This window comes from Sciurus carolinensis, chromosome 6 (genome assembly GCF_902686445.1).
Source record: "Sciurus carolinensis chromosome 6, mSciCar1.2, whole genome shotgun sequence".
Classification (NCBI taxonomy): domain Eukaryota; kingdom Metazoa; phylum Chordata; class Mammalia; order Rodentia; family Sciuridae; genus Sciurus; species Sciurus carolinensis.
In genome coordinates this window covers 57,343,075-57,362,923 of record NC_062218.1, presented here as the reverse complement: position 1 = coordinate 57,362,923, position 19,849 = coordinate 57,343,075, and the positions used below count along the sequence as shown (strand labels likewise).

General features: G+C 38.0%; 1 protein-coding gene across 1 annotated transcript in view; it reads left to right on the top strand.

Moving 5' to 3' along the window:
- Ccdc125 (coiled-coil domain containing 125) overlaps positions 1–19,481 on the top strand; it is a 28,477-nt gene extending 8,996 nt beyond the window's left edge. Inside the window, 12 exon segments of the mRNA XM_047556684.1 lie at positions 552–871; positions 2,484–2,542; positions 5,103–5,189; positions 6,824–6,901; positions 7,614–7,659; positions 7,662–7,698; positions 8,495–8,577; positions 10,067–10,182; positions 11,709–11,816; positions 13,404–13,578; positions 16,602–16,732; positions 17,501–19,481. Coding sequence (XP_047412640.1) covers positions 562–871; positions 2,484–2,542; positions 5,103–5,189; positions 6,824–6,901; positions 7,614–7,659; positions 7,662–7,698; positions 8,495–8,577; positions 10,067–10,182; positions 11,709–11,816; positions 13,404–13,578; positions 16,602–16,732; positions 17,501–17,806 — 1,536 coding nt within the window. The 5' untranslated portion in view covers positions 552–561 and the 3' untranslated portion in view covers positions 17,807–19,481.
- Positions 19,482–19,849: the final 368 nt, after the last annotated feature.

Here is a 19,849-nt window from a genome sequence, read left to right as displayed (position 1 = left end):
GGGTGCTTAACCACTGAACCACATCCTCAGCCCTTTTTTATATTTTATTTAGAGACAGGTTCTCACTGAGTTGCTTAGGGCCTTGCTAAATTGCTGAGGCTGTCTTTGAATTCACAATCCTCCTGCCTCAGCCTCCCAAGCTGCTGGGATTACAGGCATGCACCACCATGACCGGCTACAAAATGTCTTTTTTTTAAGGCTCAACAGTGTGCTCACTTCAGTGGCACATATATTAAAATTGGAACAATACAGAGATTAAAGTTGAATAGTATTCCAGTGTGTGTGTGTGTGTGTGTGTGTGTGTGTGTGTGTGTGAGAGAGAGAGAGAGAGAGAGAGAGAGAGAGAGAACATTTTCTTCATTCATTCCTCCCTTAATGGACACTTAGTTTGATTCCATAACATGGCCGTTGTGAACAGTGCTACAGTAAACTGGAAATGTAGACATCTCTTGACATAGTGATTTCCAAATTTGCTGGTAAATACCTGGAAGTGGGATTGCTGGGTTTACTGACTGTTTTTTAATTACTGTTTTTCCTTATGATAAAGACAGCATCAGACTAATGAGCAAAGTGGTGAGATCATTGAGTCAATCAGAGGTGCAGGTCTGGGGAACAGAAGAGGATGACATGACAGAAGGGGATCTAGGGTATGGCCTTGGAAGAAGACCTGGTGGAATTTATGAAGTGGAAGTTTCACATTTACTTACATCTAAAAAAAAATCAGATGGAAAGAACATTAGCCCTCCCCAGTTTCAAAAAAAGGGAAAAGAAAAAAGTGGAGCCATTTTTCAGTATTTCAAGCATAAGAACTTGCAAGACACATGCCTTCAAGGGTCCAGGATTTCCAGTTACAGACAACAAAGCAGCACCGGTAAGAATGCTCAGTTTCTCTCCTTCTCTCCCTTGTGAGTGCTGTTACCCTTCCAGTGCATGAAAATAGGTAACCTTAATAGATTTTAAAAATTCATCCTTACCTCTTGACATTGGTGCAAAGTAACTGTACTTCCAACTATGGTACAAAATATGCAGTAGTTATTCTACTTTAATAATATGTTTGTTAGTCTTCAATAAATTGTTAACTACTTTGCTTTCTCATGATGTAGTTTTATTTTTTCCCTTTGTCAACAAATATTTTTTGGATACCATTAGGTGCCAGGCACAGGTCTAGATTCTAGCAATAATGTGAGTGAACAAAATCAGCAAAGGCAATAATATGTATTTCACATTCTACTAGAGGAGGTGGAAAATAAACCTAAAAATCAAGAAATGCATAATGTCACTCAGTGATAAGTTAAAAGATAGTAATCAGGAGAAATGGGTGCTGCTATTTCAGGCCAGGGATGGGAAGGCATCTCTGAAGGGGTGACTGCTGAGCACCTGAATGAAGGGGAGCAAACCTGGTGGCTGTCTAGTAAAGGTGGGTTCCAGGCAGAACACAGATGCTTCTAATTATTTTTGGATGTCCTGAAGTCTCAAAAACTGTCAAAACAAACTAAATCTTAGTATATAATAACCAAAAAGAAACTATGCCTTACATTAGAAAAAGAATAAAATTCAGAATCAGGTCTATGCCTATACCCCAGGGCATTCCCTCCTGTCTGGCTGAATTTTTTATAATCCAGGTTGTAATATTTCCTCTCCTGAAACTTTCCCTATGAAAGTTGAACAGACTCAAATTAAAACAATATAAAATTCCTTTGTCCCTCCTAATCCATGGGTGGCACTTTTTCCAATTCACTCAACTGCAGAGCAGAAAAAGTAACATCACCTAGGCATGGTGGCACATGCCTGTAATCTTGGCAGTTTGGGAGGTTGAGGCAGAAGGCTCATGAATTAAAAGCCAGCCTCAGCAATTTAGCAAGGCCCTAAGCAACTCGGTGATACCCTGACTCTAATAAATTAAAAAAAAAAAGTAATACCAATAAAAAGTAACAATACTCCTGCACACACCTGTAATCCCAGTGACTCGGAGGCTGAGGCAGGAGGATCGGAAGTTTGAAGCCAGCCTCAGCAATTTAGCAAGGCCCTAAGAAACTTAGTGAAACCCTGTCTCAAATTTTTAAAAATAAGTGGGGATGTGACTCAGGGATAAAGCACACCTGGGTTCAATCCTGAGTATGAGGGGGGAGGGGGAGTTTATTTAAAGGATATAGGGGGATGTGCATGGGTTATATGCAAATACTATTTAATTTTACATAAGGGGATGGGCATCCACAGATTTTGGTATCTGAGGGGGTTCTGAACCAATCCCCTTCAATATTGAGAAATGACAGTAATTTAAGAAATGCAGTTCATAAAAAACATGTTGCAGCTTGGGGCTGGACCGCGTCCTTCAAAGTCTGCACTGTACCACTGAGCTACCCTAGCCCTAGGCTACATATTTTTTTGTCATTTGATTAATCATGGTCTTCTTCCTTTAGGAAAAAAAACCCTGTATCTGACTAAAGAAAATATTCAAGTTTTTTTTTTCCCCTCCCTAATAGGTTCTAATTCAGAATTGTCAAATGAAGATTTAAGGCAACGTCTTCATGAAACTTTAGGGGTAGGTTCTCTAGTCTAATGTAAAAATGCTTATGTGAATAAAGTCTGCTGGTAGATAGTCTGTTTAAATAGTACCAAATTGTATGGAAGGCAAATATTGGCTTTCCAGATATTTTTCTTTTTGGTGCTGGGAATTGAACCCAAGGCTTCATGTATATCAAGTATGTCCTCTAACCACCCAGTTATATCCTCAGACTTCCCTCCCACCCCCTTGAGCACATACTTTTCCATCAGCCTCCTCTATGTGCATCTTTTTTTTTTTTTTTTTTGTGGTGCTGGGGATTGAACCCAGGGACTTATACATGCAAGGCAAGCACTCTACCAGCTGAGCTACATCCCCACCCCTGTGTGCATCTCTTTAAAAGGCCACTTATATAAACATTTCCACCAGTTCTCCTTTTGTCTCTATTTCTCTAAATTCCTCTTTGAGAAAATAATTATCACAGGGCTGCAGGTATAGCTCAGTGGTAGAATGCTTACCTAGCATGTGTGAGACCCTGGGTTCAATCCCCAGCGTCATATAATTATACCACCACTACTAATAATTACTATTACTTCCTTCCAAGTGCTTTCCCTATATGTGAGATTTGAAATAACCAGTCTTTAATTTAACCTCCTTAAAGTCAGAAGTGAGGAGAATCTGTCAGGTGGTCTGAAGAGTACCCCAACTTGGAGGAGTGCCTGTCCTCTAGGAAACAAGCCCACTTTAGTGTGTGTGTGTATTTGTGTGTGTGTGTGTGTGTGTGTGTGTGTGTGTGTGTATGTGTGAGAGGGAGAGAGAGAGACAGACAGACCCATGAAAGTGACTGTCTTTAAGTTCCCTAGGTCTGCTGTGACGGAGTACCACAAGCTGATGGCTTTAAACAACAGAAATCTAATGTCTCTCATTTCTGGAGGTTAGAAGGCTGGAGTCAAGTTTTTAGTAGGTTCTGCTCTTTCCAAAGGTTCTAGAGGAGAATCCTTCTTTGTCGTTTCCTGGCTTCTGGTAGTCGTTGCAGTCCTTGGCTGGTAGCTCCATAAATCCATTCTCTGCCTGTCTCTCCTGTCATTCTCCACAGTGTGTCTGTGTTCAGAGCTTTCCCTCATTTCATAAAGACACCAGTCATTGGATTGAGTCCCATCCTAATCTAGTATAACCTCATCCTAACTTGATTACATTTGTTAAGTGAAACTAAATTTGGTCCAAGGCAACCTATATACCTTGAATCTCTATGTAACTTAGCATGTAAACAAATGGAAATCCTCATTTCGGGGTATGTTTTTGTACTAACCAGCTGAGTCTCAGCCAATTAGTGCATCCAAGCTTCAGCCAAATACATGTTGCCTGCTGATTGTACCATGCCCAAATAAAGCAAAGGTTTGAGACATAACCACCGATCAAGATGTTTATGTACCTCACTTCCATTTTCTGTCTATAACTGTTGCCTGCCCACCTAGAGTGGGGCTCTAGACCTCTTCTGGTTTATAGAACTGCCCAACTTGTATATCATTCTTTGCTCAGTTAAACTCTGTTAAATTTCATTTGTCTGAAGTTTTTTTTAAAACCCTATACAACAGACTATTACTCAGCTTTAAAGATGAATGAAATTAAGGCATTTGCTGGTAAATGGATTAAGTTGGAGAATATCATGCTAAGTGAAATAAGTCAAACCCAAAAAACAAAGGGCCAAATATTTTCTCTGTTATGCAGATGCTAATTCACAGTAAGGAGGGGGTCACCAGGGAAGAATAGAATTACTTTAGGTAGAGGGGAGTGAAGGGAGGGGAAGGGGCATGAGGGGTAGAAAGTATTGTAGAAACAGACATTATTACCTCACGTACATATATGACTGCATGACTGATGTGATTCTATAATATGTACAATCAGAAAAATGAGAAATTATACTCCATTTATGTATCATTTATCAAAATGCATAAATGCATTCTACTTTCATGTATAACTAATTAGGACAAATAAAAAATTTTTGAAAAACTGGGCTGTGGTTGCAGTTCAGTGGTAGAGCACTTGCCTGGCATGTGGAAGGCACTGGGTTTGATCCTCAGCACCACATAAAATAAATAAATAAAATAAAAGTATAAAAAATACAGTAACATTTTTAAAAAGTTTTTAAAACATAGAAAAACTGAAAAAAATAAAAGCTACTGACTTTCATAAACAAACAAAAAACCTATCTGCTAAGCCCCCCTTTCCAAATAAGGTCATAGTCATGGTACTAAGGTTGGAACATGAACTTATCCTTTGCAGGGACACAATTGAGACCACAACAGCTACTGTAGATAGCCACCATGTACTTATTTTATGTGGTCTGTACATATATATTTTTCATGTTATTAGCCAAGTGGCCAAAGTTGGTAGAAGTAAAGATTTGGGCTTTTAGTTACAACTGATGCTTGATAGGTTCTCAGTCTTAGCCTGAATAGTTCATTTACGAAATCTAGAGGGCTTTAGAATCTTCATTTGTAAGTGCTTTGTATAATGAGTGAATGTGAACTAGCCATACTGACAATTTGGGGTTTATATGTCTTGCAGAAAGGAAGACTAATTTTATTTCTGTCCTCAGGAAGTAGAAATTTTAAAAACTGAACTTGAAGCATCTCAAAGACAACTTGAAGGTAAAGAGGAAGCATTGAAAATTCTTCAAAGCATGGTAATAAGTAAATCTTAAACTTTTATGCTTACATATTCCAATAATAAGTTATATGTTTTTGACTTTTAAAACAAGAGCAGGCCAATCCTCAGCACCAAAACCAAACGAAACAACCAACAAAAAAAGAAAAAAGAGCAGGAGTACTTCATATAGTTGTGTTAGAGTCTTTTTAGGTGTAGATTTTTTCAATAGGTTTATAATTTACATACTAAAAATTTCACTTGTTTTAAGTATACAATTTACTTTACTAACTTGGAGTTGTGTAACCATCACTACAGTCTAATTTTAGAACATTTCAAACATTCAAGAAAAGGAACCTGGGGCTGTGGTTGTGGCTCAGTGGTAGAGTGCTTGCCTGGCATGTGTGAGGCACTAGATTCGATTCTCAGCACCATATATAAATAAATGAATAGAATAAAGGTCCATCGACATCTAAAAAAAAAAAAAAATATATATATATATATATATATATATATATTAAAAAAAAAAAAAAAAGAAAGAAAAGAAAAGGAACCTTGTATCCACTAGCAGGCATTCCCCATTCCCACTCATAGCCCTAGATGATCAGTAATCCACTTAGGTCTTACTTTTTCTGTTTCATACAAATACAACCATATAATATGGTAACTGGATTCATTGGCATTTGGAGTCTTCCAATTAGCATGTTTTTGAAGTGAATGCATGTTACAGCATGAATGGATACTTTCTTCCTTTGTATTGTCAAATAAAATTCCATTGTGCAGCTGGGTGTGGTGGTGCAAGCTTCTAATCCCAGAGACTCAGGAGGCTGAGGCAGGAAGATCAAAAGTTCAAGGCCAGCCTGGGCAACTTAGTGAGGTCTTAAGCAACTTATTAGCCCCTGTCTCAAAAGAAAAAAGAAAAATGGCCATAGATGCAGCTCCGTGGTACAGTGTCCCTGAGCTCACACTCCAGAACTGGGGTTGGGGGAGTGGTCTATGTTAAACTCTCAAGTTAATCTTCTGTTCTTAAAAATGTGAACTTCATTGTGTATATCAGAGTGATTGTAATTTAGTTTAGCCTGGTGTGGGAGTGCATGCCTGTAATCCAGTTACTTGGAAGGCTGAGGCAGGAATGAATAATGAAAGTCGGAGACCAATCTGGACAACTTAGAGAGACCTGTCTCAAAACAAAAAATAAAAAGGTCTGGGAATGTAGCTCAGTGATGGAGCACTTACCTAGCATGTGTGAGGCCCTGAATGCCCAATACTGAAAGAGAAAGCAAGGGGGGCTGGGGCTATAGCTCAGTTGGTAGAGTCCTTGCAAGCACATGGCCCTGGGTTCAATCCCCAGTACTGCAAAAAAAGAAGAAAGGGGTTTGGGGTTGTGGCTCAGTGGTAGGGTGCTTGCCTAGCAAGTGTGAGGCACTCGGCTTGATCCTCAGCACCACATAAAAATAAATAAATAAAATAATGATATTGGGTCTATCTATAACTTAAAAAAAAATTTTTTTTTTTTTAAAAGAAAAGAAATTTGTGGGCTGGGGAGATAGCTCAGTTGGTAGAGTGCTTGCCTTGCAAGCACAAGGCTCTGGGTTCAATCCCCAGCACTACAAAAAAAAAAACAAAAAAAAAGAAAGAAAAGAAATTTGATTTATGCTATTTTTGTTTTCATAGGCAGTATTTGGCAAAGCCACAAGTCATACCCAGGCAATACTTCAGAAAACTGTGGAGCAAAAGAGATCCTTGGAAAAGGTATTTGCATTTTTAGCATAGACTTGTTCAATCCAATAAGATTTAAATAGAATTTTCTTAAATTCACCCTACTTTGGGATATGTCATTTGTGCATACTCTCTGCTAGGTATACTGTAATCTCTGATGGTCTTCCCTTTGGGAGCAGTCTAAAACAGATGGTCACATGGGTAAAAAATTAAAATTTCTTTTTATTTCCACATTTACAGTAGTTGGAGGCCTGTCAAATTAATACTTCTTATTTTTCTTCTTTTTTTATTCTTCTACTTCCCTGTCAGGGTCTGCATTTTTCTGGTATTAATAATAAATGACAACAATAAAGTTCATTAGGGATTATTCTAGATGGTCACTTTCCTGTGTCTGTTGCACACTATCTGATAGGGCCATTTACGCTGAGATTTCCAGGAGTAAATTTTGCTTATGGTGTCTACATGGGGCAGGGGTGGAGACTGAGAAATCTGTGTACAGTTCAGCAAATTTTGAACTCAAAAAATTTGAAAATTTTTCTATATTAAGTGAGTTTTAAGCAAGCAAAATTTCTTTTAGTGATAAAGAGGCATATTAGATGTGTTTTACAAATGTCTTTTGAGCGATCATTTTTTCTCTTTAAACCATTTCTGTGAAATGATTAAATGAGTTATTTACCTCTTAACGCTTTCCTCAAATGATATATTTGTAGTAATTTTCCATGAAAGTGCTTTTTTCTTTCTATAGGAAATAAATGCCTTGCAGTGGGAAATAGAATTTGATCAGAATAGATTTAAAATATAGAGGAATCTTGGACACAAAAATATGAAAGGTTTGTATAATATTTTATTTTTTGCAATACACCCAGTGCCTCAAAATGTACCAGAGGGCATGGTGGCACACACCTGTAATCCCAGTAACTAAGGAGGCTAAGGCAGGAGGATTGTAATTTCGAGGCCAGCCTCAGCAACTGAGCAAAGACCTAAGCAATTTAGCAAGACCCTGTCTGAAAAATAAAAAGGGCTGGGGATGTGGCTCAGTGGTAAAGTGCCCTTGGGTTAAATCCCTGGTACCAAAATAAAAGAATATTTAAAATACATTAATTCAAATGTAGTTTAGCCTGCCTTCTTTGAATTAACTGTAAATATTATAAAATTCTTACTGCTTAATGGTACCCTTTTTTTTTTTTTTTTTTCGCGGTGCTGGGGATTAAACCCAGGGCCTTGTGCTTGCGAGGCAAGCACTCTACCAACTGAGCTACATCCCCAGCCCCTCATTTTTTCATTTTAAAAAATATATATATAACCACGTATGGTGGCACATTCCTGTAATCCTAGGTAATTGCGAGGCTAAAGTAGGAGAATCAAGGCCAGCCTCAGCAACTTAGTGAGACCTTGTCTCAAAATTTTAAAATATTTTTTAAACTTTTCTCTTTTCTTCAGTACTGGGTATTGAACCCACGGCCTCAGACATGCTAGGCAAGTGCTCTACCACTGAGCTAACTAACATTCCTAGCCCTTTAAAGTAGGAAAAATTATATTTAGGTTTTTATATTCTAACTATAGAAACAAAATTATTATAGAAAGTGTTAATGTTTTAGTTATTTGAAGTTATTTGCTTTTTTCCAGACTAAACTGTGAAAATGCAGTTCTCAAAGAGAATCTGAAACTGAAAACAGAAGAAATTAAAATGCTAAAATCTGAAAATGCAGGTAAGTAATGGATGGTATTTTGATGATTCTTTTAAAATATATGTTTAAAGATTAGTTTTGCATAGAGTATTCTGTAGTAAGAACACACATAATAGAAACAAAGTGCTACTGTTTTTAAGTAATATATTTTAAGGATGATCAAAGAAAGAAATACATCATTTAGGTTTTTTAAATTTAAAAATTTATCAGGTCACAATCTACCCAACATAAAATTTAGCATTTAAAAGTGAAATTCAGTGACACCGACAATACTGTGTAACCACCACTTCTATTTCCAAAACATTGGAGCTCTCCAAAGTAAAAGCTTACACCCATTAAGCCATTGCTTCCTACTCCCTGTTTTTAGCGTTAGTGTAAAGCAAAATAGTAGAGCACGATGCTTGAGGAGCCCAAGTAGAAGTTATATTCTACACGAGCAAGCAAGCACACGTGCACATGCAAACACACACACACAGATGTACACACATGTATAAAAATCCATTATATAATGAAAATTGGAAGAAGGTTATTAAAGTGGTACCAACTTTTTATAAATTTTTCAGAGAAGATGTTAATTCTCCCTTAGCAGAAACTAAGTGGTGGCTTGAAGGGGACAAAACCAGCTCCAAGTCAACCCCCAGGACTAAGAGGCCTTTCTGTTGTGTGTGACGCAGCTGTGTGAACATCTCTGGGTGAGACCTGCACATGCAGCTGGTATTTCAGGCAGTCGAGCCCATGGAGCTGTCGCCTGTGTGATCAGGACAGAATCTGCCTCACTTACAACCCCTTCTGGGTCCCTGCCACTCGACCCTTCAGCATGAGGGGGAAATTTACTGTTTTCTGCTCTCCAGCAGATAGCAGGACCCCTCGTGTTCTAAATGTGTAGTTTGAGAGCTTCTTATGAAAACTTTTAATAGGGCAAAATCTGGTAAAGTATGGATAGCTGATATACTCAATGTGAATACAATATAGGAGATCTCATCAGCTATTCCTCCCACTATCTGCAAAGTTTCTGAATAATTTGCCTCTGCATGTTCCCTTTTTAAAAACCCTACAAATTTTCCCAAGGAGCACACTTTGGTTTCAAAGTTAAGATGCTTTTGCATTAAAAATAACTTTTTTTTTGCTGGTCATGATGGCACATGCCTGTAATCCCAGTGACTTGGGAGACAGGCAGGAGGATGGCAATTCAAAGCCAGCCTCAGTCACTTAGGAAGACCCTAAGCAACTTAGTGAGACCCTGTCAACATGAAATATAAAAAGGGCTGGGGATGCAGCTCAGTGGTTAAAAGCCCCTGGGTTCACTCCCTGGTGAAAAAAAAATTGCTAGAATTGTAGTTGTTTCACATGATACTTGCTATTCTATCAGAAGGTTTTCTGGATGGAGCCCAGTCCATTGGTTGTATATGTGTTGCTTAGAAGAAATGACTGTATGATGTTGGTTTCCCTGGATTAGATGAGGCTGGAGTTAGGATTCATAACTAACATTTTCCCGTATGACCCTTCCTAGTTTTGAATAAGCAGTACTTGGAGGCCCTCGCCATACTTGATACAAAACAGCAGAAGATGGCTCAGGAATATATGTGCCAGGATAAAAGTGACTCTACAGAGGTATCAGGTCTTGAGGTGGGTATGCATATAAGGAAGTTGAACAGGAGGGAGGGACATTTTCTATTTTCCTCTCCTTTGTAATTGTTCAAAGATGGCATCATACTTAGCAACTTGAGACAGGGTGAGAGAGGCCCATGGATTTACAGAGGTCAGTTCTTTGTGCCCTTCTGCTACCATGACCTTCAGGCATGACGTCCTTGACATTAGGGATGTGCTGGCTGCTTCCCACCTCATTTTTTTCTTATTTTTATAACTGCAGCAGAAGCTATGTGAGTGCCTCACTCCTGGGTAAGGGCTTACAATATGAGTACTTTACCACATTATTTTATCTCATCTTTTTAGTTGTATCCGAGGGCTGCAAAGTGGATGTTATCAATCTAAAGCTGAGACAAGTTCATTTACTTTCCTTTCCCAAGGTAACGATATAGCCTGCTAATGGTTTCCAGTGTGGGAGTTTGGTTAATGAGGTGCAAAGGTCCTGGGCTCATGAGATATAAGTGTAGTTTAGAGAACCTCAAAAAAAGCAATTTTTGATAATAATAGTAGATACCCACATAGTCCCTAGGAAGTGCTAGATCTTGTTCTAACTGCTTTATATAGATTGACATATTTAATTCTTACATCTACTCCATAAAGTGTGTACTAATTTAATCCCCACTTTATAAATAAGAGAAGAGGCACTGAGGGGTATACCCAGAGTCACACAGCCAGTTATTTGCACCCAGGCAGACTGAGTTGGGTCTGCTTATGATCACCCCATGTTCTACTATCAAGAGTGGAGAAAATCTGATATCTGAAATGGTCCAGAATCTGAACCATTTTGAGCACTAACATGTTGCTACAAGTGGAAAATTCCACACTGGGACCTCATGTGACTTTTTATTTATTTTATTTTTTTATTTTTTTGGTACTGGGGATTGACCCCAGGGGCACTTTACCATTGAGCCACATTGCCAACCCTTTTTATTTTTTGAGACAGAGTCTCAAAAAAAACGTTGCTGAGGGTGGTTCTGAACTTGGATCCTCCTGCCTCAACCTCCTAAATTGCAGGAATTAGACATGTGCCACCACCCCTAGCCTCATGTGACATTCCTGAGTATGCAGTCTCCTCAGAGGGAACGGGCAGTTAGAATGCATGTGCATGAAAAATATTGTGTAAGATTACCCTCAGGCTATGTGTCTAAGGTTTCTATGAAAAATAATGAATTTCTTGGTTTAGACTTGGATCCTGTTCCCAAGATATTTCATTATATATATTCAAATATTCCAAATCCCAAATAAGTCCATAATTCTGAAAAATTTCTGGTCCCAAGCATTTCAGATGTGGGATACTCAACCTGTATAGCAGAAAGGAAAATAAACTCAACTGAGAAAAAAATTGAGAAAATCTTTTGTAATAATCTTCAATAGGGTCCTGGTTTTCTTCCCTTTGGTTCTTTGGATCAGACGCTTTAATAGTAATGTGCATGGGTGCCCTGTGTTTGTGTGCAGCTTAAACAGTGTGACATTTAGTAACGTGGGTAATGCTTTTGGTTTTTAAGCTTGCAATCCTCGGAGCCTGCCTTTGTCACGGTCCTGGAGGGAGCCCCTGTTCTTGTTCCAAAATGGCAGCATCTACTCATAAACTGGTTCTTCAGCTCAAATATGAGGTATTGCATTATCACAATAGCAGAAACTTTGATTCTTTTTCTATTAATGGTAGAATAAATGGAGTTATCTGCAATTATTCATCTTAGTAGTGTTTGGCTGTGGAACCTATGCTTAGTTTTATATGATAGCATTCTTATAAGTGAGATTTTGTTAACTTGATTCCAAAACGTAAGTACTTGGTATGATATTTGAAGCCATGTAGTCATTTGTCTAAGACTATAATTAATATTTCCTAAATTTGTATTTTTCCCAATTATACATGGTTTTAAAATTACTATAAAATAGAAGGACAAGGTGCATTTATGCTTAAAAATCATAACAGTAACACTGATTAATGGGGAGATAAACATAGAGATCTTGAAGAGCAGCCAGGTACAGACTTTGTGCCAGCCAGACTTAGGTGTGCATCTTAGCTCCGTAGTTATTTGCAGTGTGACTGTGGGCAGGATGTCTTAGTTTTCCTATGTTAAACAGAGGGTAATAACTACCTTGGAGGGGTGTAGTGAGAAGAGGAAATGCAAATATGTTTAGCACAGTGCCATGAGTGTACCACTTAATGAAATGATAGTTGCTATTATAATTGGGCTTTCATTATAAATCTTGTACATGGTCCTTAATTTTAAAAATGTTTTACATTTTTTTTTTTTTTTTGTCATTTCGGGGAAATTTTTATTCTCAGACCTCCAAAGTTTACAAGGCTCTCGTTGACAATATTTATTGTGCAAACAGCAGCATGTCAGAAGCAATGGTCCCTAAAAGAAAAACACGTCTTTCCAGAGCAGGTAGAAGTCTGGCCTTTTCTTATGAAGCAGCCCCAGAGCTCACCTTGGGTCACAGCTGAGAGCCATGCTGCATGGCCCCAGGTGGTGCTGCCCCTTGGCAGCCAGGGCACTGGGAGGCCAAGACCCAGCCACAGATCGGTGCCTGTGTGGTGAGAGAAGGAGGGGACTGTCCCCCTGGACCAGAGCCGGGGACCTGGCCACTTCAGGCACATGGACTGATTTCCCAGGAGCAGGCTGCAGGCCTGGGCGCTGGGTGCCTGGGATAAGTGTTTACATATTTTTTAAGGGATGGAATTCAGTGTCTTTAGAAAACACGGGCAAGCTAACAGCTAAACATTAACAATTCACTAAGAAAAGCATACATTTACATGTATCAGCGTTGTGACCAGCTGTGGGAGGTATTCCAGAGATGTTCAGTGGTGTTTGCAGTGGCCCAAGTCCAAAGTAAAATTCAGCCTTTGACATCCTGCCTTCTAATTCTAGTTGGGTCCTTCCTCCGGGGATTTGGGTAGTACACATTTGGGTAGTACACACTTGGGGCTTGTCTAGGGTAGTAAATTCCAAGAACTGGATTAACTGATAGATGACAGGCACCCAGGAGGAAACTGCTGGTAATCCAGATCATAGTAGGCTCTAGAATCAGCAGTGCTAATTTAGTTTAAGCAGGTAAACTAGATCAGACACCAGCAATAGACCAGTATCATGCAGAGAGATCACAAATGCTAATTTGATTCAGCATTCAGTACAGGCAAAAACTATTTTGGGTTTGCCTCTGATACTTCCTGAACTTTCTTTCAAAACCAGTTGGAACTTTTGCAGAAGAGTAAAGAAGAAGCTTACACAATGGCAGATGCGTTCAGAATTGCATTTGAGCAACAATTAATGAGAAAAAATGACCAGGCACTAAGATTGACACAAATGGATAAAATGTGTAAAAAAGCAACGAGACAGATAAATTGGAAGCACCTTACAGAGGATGGTAACTATGAATCATAATGAACGTAATCAGGTGTAATTTCAGTTGTTTTGGGTTATAATCAAAGTTGATGAAGCACATTTAATCCATTGTAGGTGAATATAACTGAAACTTCACATGTAGTTGTGATTTCTTTAAAAATTGAGCTGGATAAGGTGGTGCACCCCCGTAATCCCAAGTACTCTGGAGGCTCAGGCATAAGCATCACAAATTTGAGGCCAGTCTTAGCAATTTAACAAGTCCCTGTCTCAAAAATATAAAAAGCGTTGGGATGAAGCTTAATGGGAGTGCTCCAGTATTTAAAAAAAAAAAAAAAAAATTCAATAACAGACATCAATTTTGCTTGAAATATTTTTCCAAAAGTATATATACACGTAATAATATATGCATCAGCTGTTGTGAATTGTAGCTTCATTAATTAAACCTTATCCCTTATCTTGGTGAAAAGTTAAGAAGTGGCTTACAAGGATAATTAGAAGATAAGAAGTCAGTCAAAACTATTGAAGACATAAAAGCAAATCATAAAAGCTGTATATTTAGAGTGTTCATCAGGTAGAAGCAGGGCAACAGAGAAAACAGAACATCTCACAACTCTCATTTCCAAAAAGGCAGTCACATTGTCCTGAAATTAAATTCCAAAAAGTGTCACCAACATGAGGTTTTCAGAGTCCCCTGAGCAAATATAATGGCTAAATATCCTCAACAATTATTTACTTTTTGATACGGGGGATTGATCCTGAGGGTGTTTCACTGCTAAGCTTTATCTGGTCCTTTTTCCATTTTTTTAAATTCAGAGACAGGGTCTTGCTGAGGCCAGCCTTGAATTTAACAATGCTCCTGCTGCAGCCGCAGGAGTTGCTATGATTATGGGCATACACCACTGCATGGGTTCAATTAGTTTGCTAGAATGGCTCATACAACTCTAGGAAACTCTTAAAAACTCTAAGAAACACATTTAGTGGTTAATTATAAAGGATATTGAAAAGATACAGATGACCAGCCAGAAGGAAGAGATGTATAGGGCATGTGGGGAGGGGCGCAGAACGTCTGTACCCTCCAGGAGCCTACCCACGTGCTCAACTATCCACAAGTTTCTCAAACCCAGTCCTTTGGGGGTTTTATGGCGTCTCCATTGTCTATGTATGATTGGTTAAATCATTGGCCATTGATGATCAACTCAATTTTTAATCCTCCCATCCATAAGCACAGTTCCTGTCACCTAGGAAATTCTAAGAGATTTAGAGCTGCTAAAGATTCAAATACTCCCATCACTCAGGAAATTCCAAAGGTCTTAGGAATCCTGTTAGGAACTGCAGTAAACAACCAACTGTTAGAACAAATTTTTCCTAACACCCTGTCTACAAGGGTTTTAGTTCTATGTCAGGGACCAGGACCAGAGAACAAATACATTTCTTATAGCTCTGGACAAACCTTGAGAATTTTTCCACAGAAACTATGATTTTGGAAGGTATAACTCCCAGTCTTTGTGAGGGACTAAGAGACTGGAAGCAGAATTTAAAATATTGATTCAGGCTGGGGTGTAGCTGAGTAGTAGAGCATATGCTTAGCATGCGTAAGGTCCTGGGTTCTGTCCCAGGTGGGTTATTGACTGGCCTCTCAATGGGGGCAAATTTATGAGACTTGAGTCTCATTTTTGAGTCCCCACAAAATATTCATCTTTTTAAACTTACAAGTCTATGCTAATGTCAGCACTCTTCTGAGTTTCTAAGTGACAAGATTTCAATTCATCTTATTAGTGCATTTTAATAATCTGAAGTGGGTCAGGATGAACGTTACAGGTGATTTTCTTATGTTTAGTAATAAGTGCCAACTTTCTTTTTGCTGTGGAGGCTTAGGCAATTGTGAAATAGGTTATAAGCATTTTCTTTCTTTTTATTTGAAATACATATTCATCCACTCATCAGATAACCAATGCCTCAACTTGCCTGGCTTTTCTCCTTTGCCATAGTGTCTCCAAAGAACAGATCAGGGCAATCTGAGCCCCAGGCACTGTGGTTTACCAGGATTATGTACAGGACTGTGTCCCTCATCTGTTCTCAGTTTGCTATAAGCTCATTTGTTGACTATTCCAAAACCATTCTAGAAATTCTTTTGTATAGTTTCAAATTCCGTACCTTAACAAATTACATTCTAAGAATGAAGATCAATATACACACTTAAGATCGTGAACCATTAATATCATACCAGTACTTGGGCTAGTTGGTGAAAGCACTATGCTGTTATTTGTTTTATTGTGATAAAATGTAGTTTACCAATTAGCCATTTTTAAGTGGCATCAAGTATATTCACTGTTGGGTAAACATCACCAACATCCAGCTCTAGAACTTTTCATTTTCCAAACAGAAGCTATGACATTAAACAATAACTCCCCACCTCCCTCTTCCCCCAGCTTTGTGGTATATAATTTAATGGCATGGGATCCTCAGAAGCAGGTAATATTTTAATTTTAGAGATGAAGAAAATGAAGCTCAGAAGTCATCCAAAACTTACCATTAGTAAGTGGCTAAACAAGGATTTGAGAGCAGGTCTTTCTAGCACTAGAGTTAGCATGGTTTAGAGGCCTCTCTGGTCTGCAGACATTTTTGTTGGGTCTGTGTAGTTTTTTCAAATTATGTGGATTAGTGGCTGAAATTTAAAATTGGGAGATTTATCATACAAATCTGTAATTCTAACTACTCTTGATGACTATGGTGACTTAATGACATGGACTGCATTCTCCTGTAACCAACAGCTGGTGCTAAGGAGCAACTGTGCTATAAAAAGTCAGGGTAGGACCTGGGTTTCTCCAGCGGTGGCCCTGTCACCTTCAGATGTCCTTCTGGCTCTCAAGTCCATACTCCCCCCAGTACATTGCCTTCTACAAGAGTCTGACATGTCCTAGTGGTCTCCTGAAGAGGACAGCATCTGGACTGATATAGAAATTAGCCTGGGTTCACAGTTATCGCCTTACTGGAAGTATACAAGTAAACATATTTTTGTCTCAGCTGTATTTTCATGTTCTTTAGGATATTCACCACAAAAGAGTAAGAAGACCTTGGGGCAGAAACTGTTGGATATGTTGCCTTCAGAAAACAGTTCTAAGAGAACTCAAGACCAGGATAATCCTCAAGCAGTCTTTAGGATGCTAATAGATTTGGTTAGTACCTTTGCTTTCTTTTTGTTAGAGGTTGTGGATAAGCTAAGCTCTTCTTACTAATTTAGCACTTCATCTCACTACACTTTTCTTTTATGCCCTTTTCCCATTGGGGTATTATTCTACAAAATGGTGGTCATCTCCTTAAACTCCCTACATGCTTTTTCCATTTCTCCTACCCATGTTCTCTATGTGCAGGTTTAAAACTCCACCTCTGAAAATTCCCTGCTCCAGCCAGCTCAGTTGCCTACATTTACAACCATGGCAAGACCGCTTATTTAAACAGGCAGTTAAATGTTCCAAGGCACTTCCTCACATACCATATCCTTTAATCATTACCAAAACCCTGAAATCATTGTTATCCCCATTCCACAGATAACTAAGATGTTGAGAGACTGAGGTTTTTTACAACATACTTTAACACCAAGGACTTTTAGTACTCATTTGCATATACATCTATAAAAAAACAATTCATGTATAAATAACAATATTCTTTTAGAAATAAGCGTTGACATATTATACACACACACATTTCCCCTGCATCTAGATGACTTGTAAACTTTTCAATAGAAATAATACTATCTTCTGTTTTTCTTTTTGAAAACAATCCTCAAATGTAGCATAATACTTAGGAATTAGGTGATAGCTTATTCATACAGATTGACATGACTGATTTAGAGTTGAATACTTTGATAAAATATGGACACTCCGTTTTCTGCTTATATTCTGACTTATTGACTAACCAGTATATTTTAATTTCTGCACATGCAGTTAAATGATAAAGAAGAAGCACTGGCTCATCAAAGAAAAGTTAGTTACATGCTTGCTCGAGCACTGGAAGACAAAGACACTGCCTCAAAAGAGAATAAAAACAAAAATCTGATGAAAGAGAATTTTCTAAAAAACCTGTGGCCTAAAACATCAGAATTCTCTGTTTTACATGATCCTCTTCATTCAAGTGTCCAAATTTTTAATTCTGTGGGCTGCATTTGTTCAATTCAGCAACCTCAAATACATCCAAATCACACAAGAACCCTTAAGAGATCCCATTCTTTACCAACGAGTATCATTTTTTGAAGAGGAACCAGCTGAAATTAGAACTGAGAAACTTTTAAATCAAGAGACTTGGAAGTTGGGGATATGGCTCAGTGGTAGAGTGCTTGCCTGCCACGAATAGGCCTTGGGTACAATCCCCAGCACCACAAAAAGAGGCTTTGAAAGAGAATTGTATACATGTTGCTACATCCTGAGCCAAAAATTGTGGTTTCAATGTTAGGAGGTAGCTTAATCAAACTTTTCCTGCATTTTCTGTAAGAAATCACTATCCTATGTTGATGTTTTATTTATAAAATTACATTATATTTTATGAAGTTTTCAGTGTTTACCAATGTCTTATAAACAAATTATTTAGGATAAAACCAAAAATTACTTATTTATGTTTACATAGAAAGTACTTATACTTTTATTAGTATAATACTTATTAATAATATTTAAATATTTGATTGATTATAGGGGATCTTAGATTGGCTAAGTCAACAAGATAACAAGGTATGTTAATTTTCTAAGATGTAATAATACATAGGAGTGACTGAATGTTAATTTTTGAAACACTTATTTGCCTTTACAGAATTTTTCACTTATCATTTAAAGTTTAAAAATAACATTTCCTTGGCTGGGTGCAGTGGTGCATGGATGTAATCCCAGCAGGCTTGGAAGGCTGAGACAGGAGGATCAGAAGTTCAAAACCAGCCTCAGCAATGGTGAGGTACTAAGCAACTCAGTGAAACCCTGTCTCTAAATAAATACAAAATAGGGCTGGGGATGTGGCTCAGTGGTCGAGTGCCCTTGAGTTCAGTCCCTGGTATCCCCCAACCAGGAAAAAACATTTCCTTAAGTTAACTTTAAAAAACAAAAAAAGTTATGATGGTAGGATTCTGATAGAAGTCATTGCTATTTTCAAAGTTTGTCAGAGTGGTAACATTTTTTAAATAATCCTACACAGATGTATCACCAAACATACAAGATGCTTAATGGCTCTCCCTCTCAAGACATCCTGCGAGGTAGAGGTGATGGTCCAGGAAAGAAAGTCTGAGGGATCTGAAGCTGCTTCAGGTGACATCTAATCAGGGCCTGAGCCAAGATGAGTTCTAAGGTTTAAGCTTTTAGCTGTCATGTGATTTTCCATAAATCACAACCTGGATGTCAGATTAGTTTATTGGTGTCACTGAAAAATGGCATACATAGGGCAATTTTCTAGTCATGGGGTATTTTATTAACAGTCAGGTGCCACATACCACATTTTACTCACTGATAGACACATACAACAGTGTTCCCATAAAATGATATTGGCCTAATGATGTCAGAGCTATATTAGTTTGTATAAGCACTCTATTATGTTTGCAAAGGATAAAACTTCCTAACTGCAGTTCCGGAACATATCCCTCTCAAATGATACATGACTGTACTACCTTATTAGGAAACTTTGAGAATTAAAAAGAGAATACTTTTTTAAAGCAAAAAGCTGAAAGCTTTATTTCCTAGTCTGAGTGACTCAGAAGTTTGGATTTAGGTTATAGACATCATAATCTTACTTGAGATCACTGGTTACTGTATTAGAACAACGACAAAATAAAGAATCATGTGAATACATTTGTATAACTTACCTTTAAAGCAACAGCATAATAGTCAAGGATGAGAAAACATGGGGGATCAAAAAAAAAAAAAAGGATGTCTTTACAGATTTCTCCTAAATTCAAAATAAGTATCTAGATGATCACTTTGGCAGAAATAAAGACCTCCCATATTCGTGGATAGGCAGAATTAATATTATTAAAATGGCTATACTACCAAAAACAATATACAGATTCAATGCAATCCCCATCAAAATACTAATGACATTCTTCACAGAACTAGGAAAAAACAGTCCTAAAATACATTTGGAAGAATAAAAGACCCAGAATAACCAAAGCAATTCTAAGGCAAAAAAGCAATGCCGCAGGCATCACAATACCTGACTTCAAATTATACTAGAGGGCTGTAGTAACAAAACCTGCATAGTACTCATATAAAAACAGATACACAGACCAACAGTACAGAAGACACACAGACAAACCCATACAT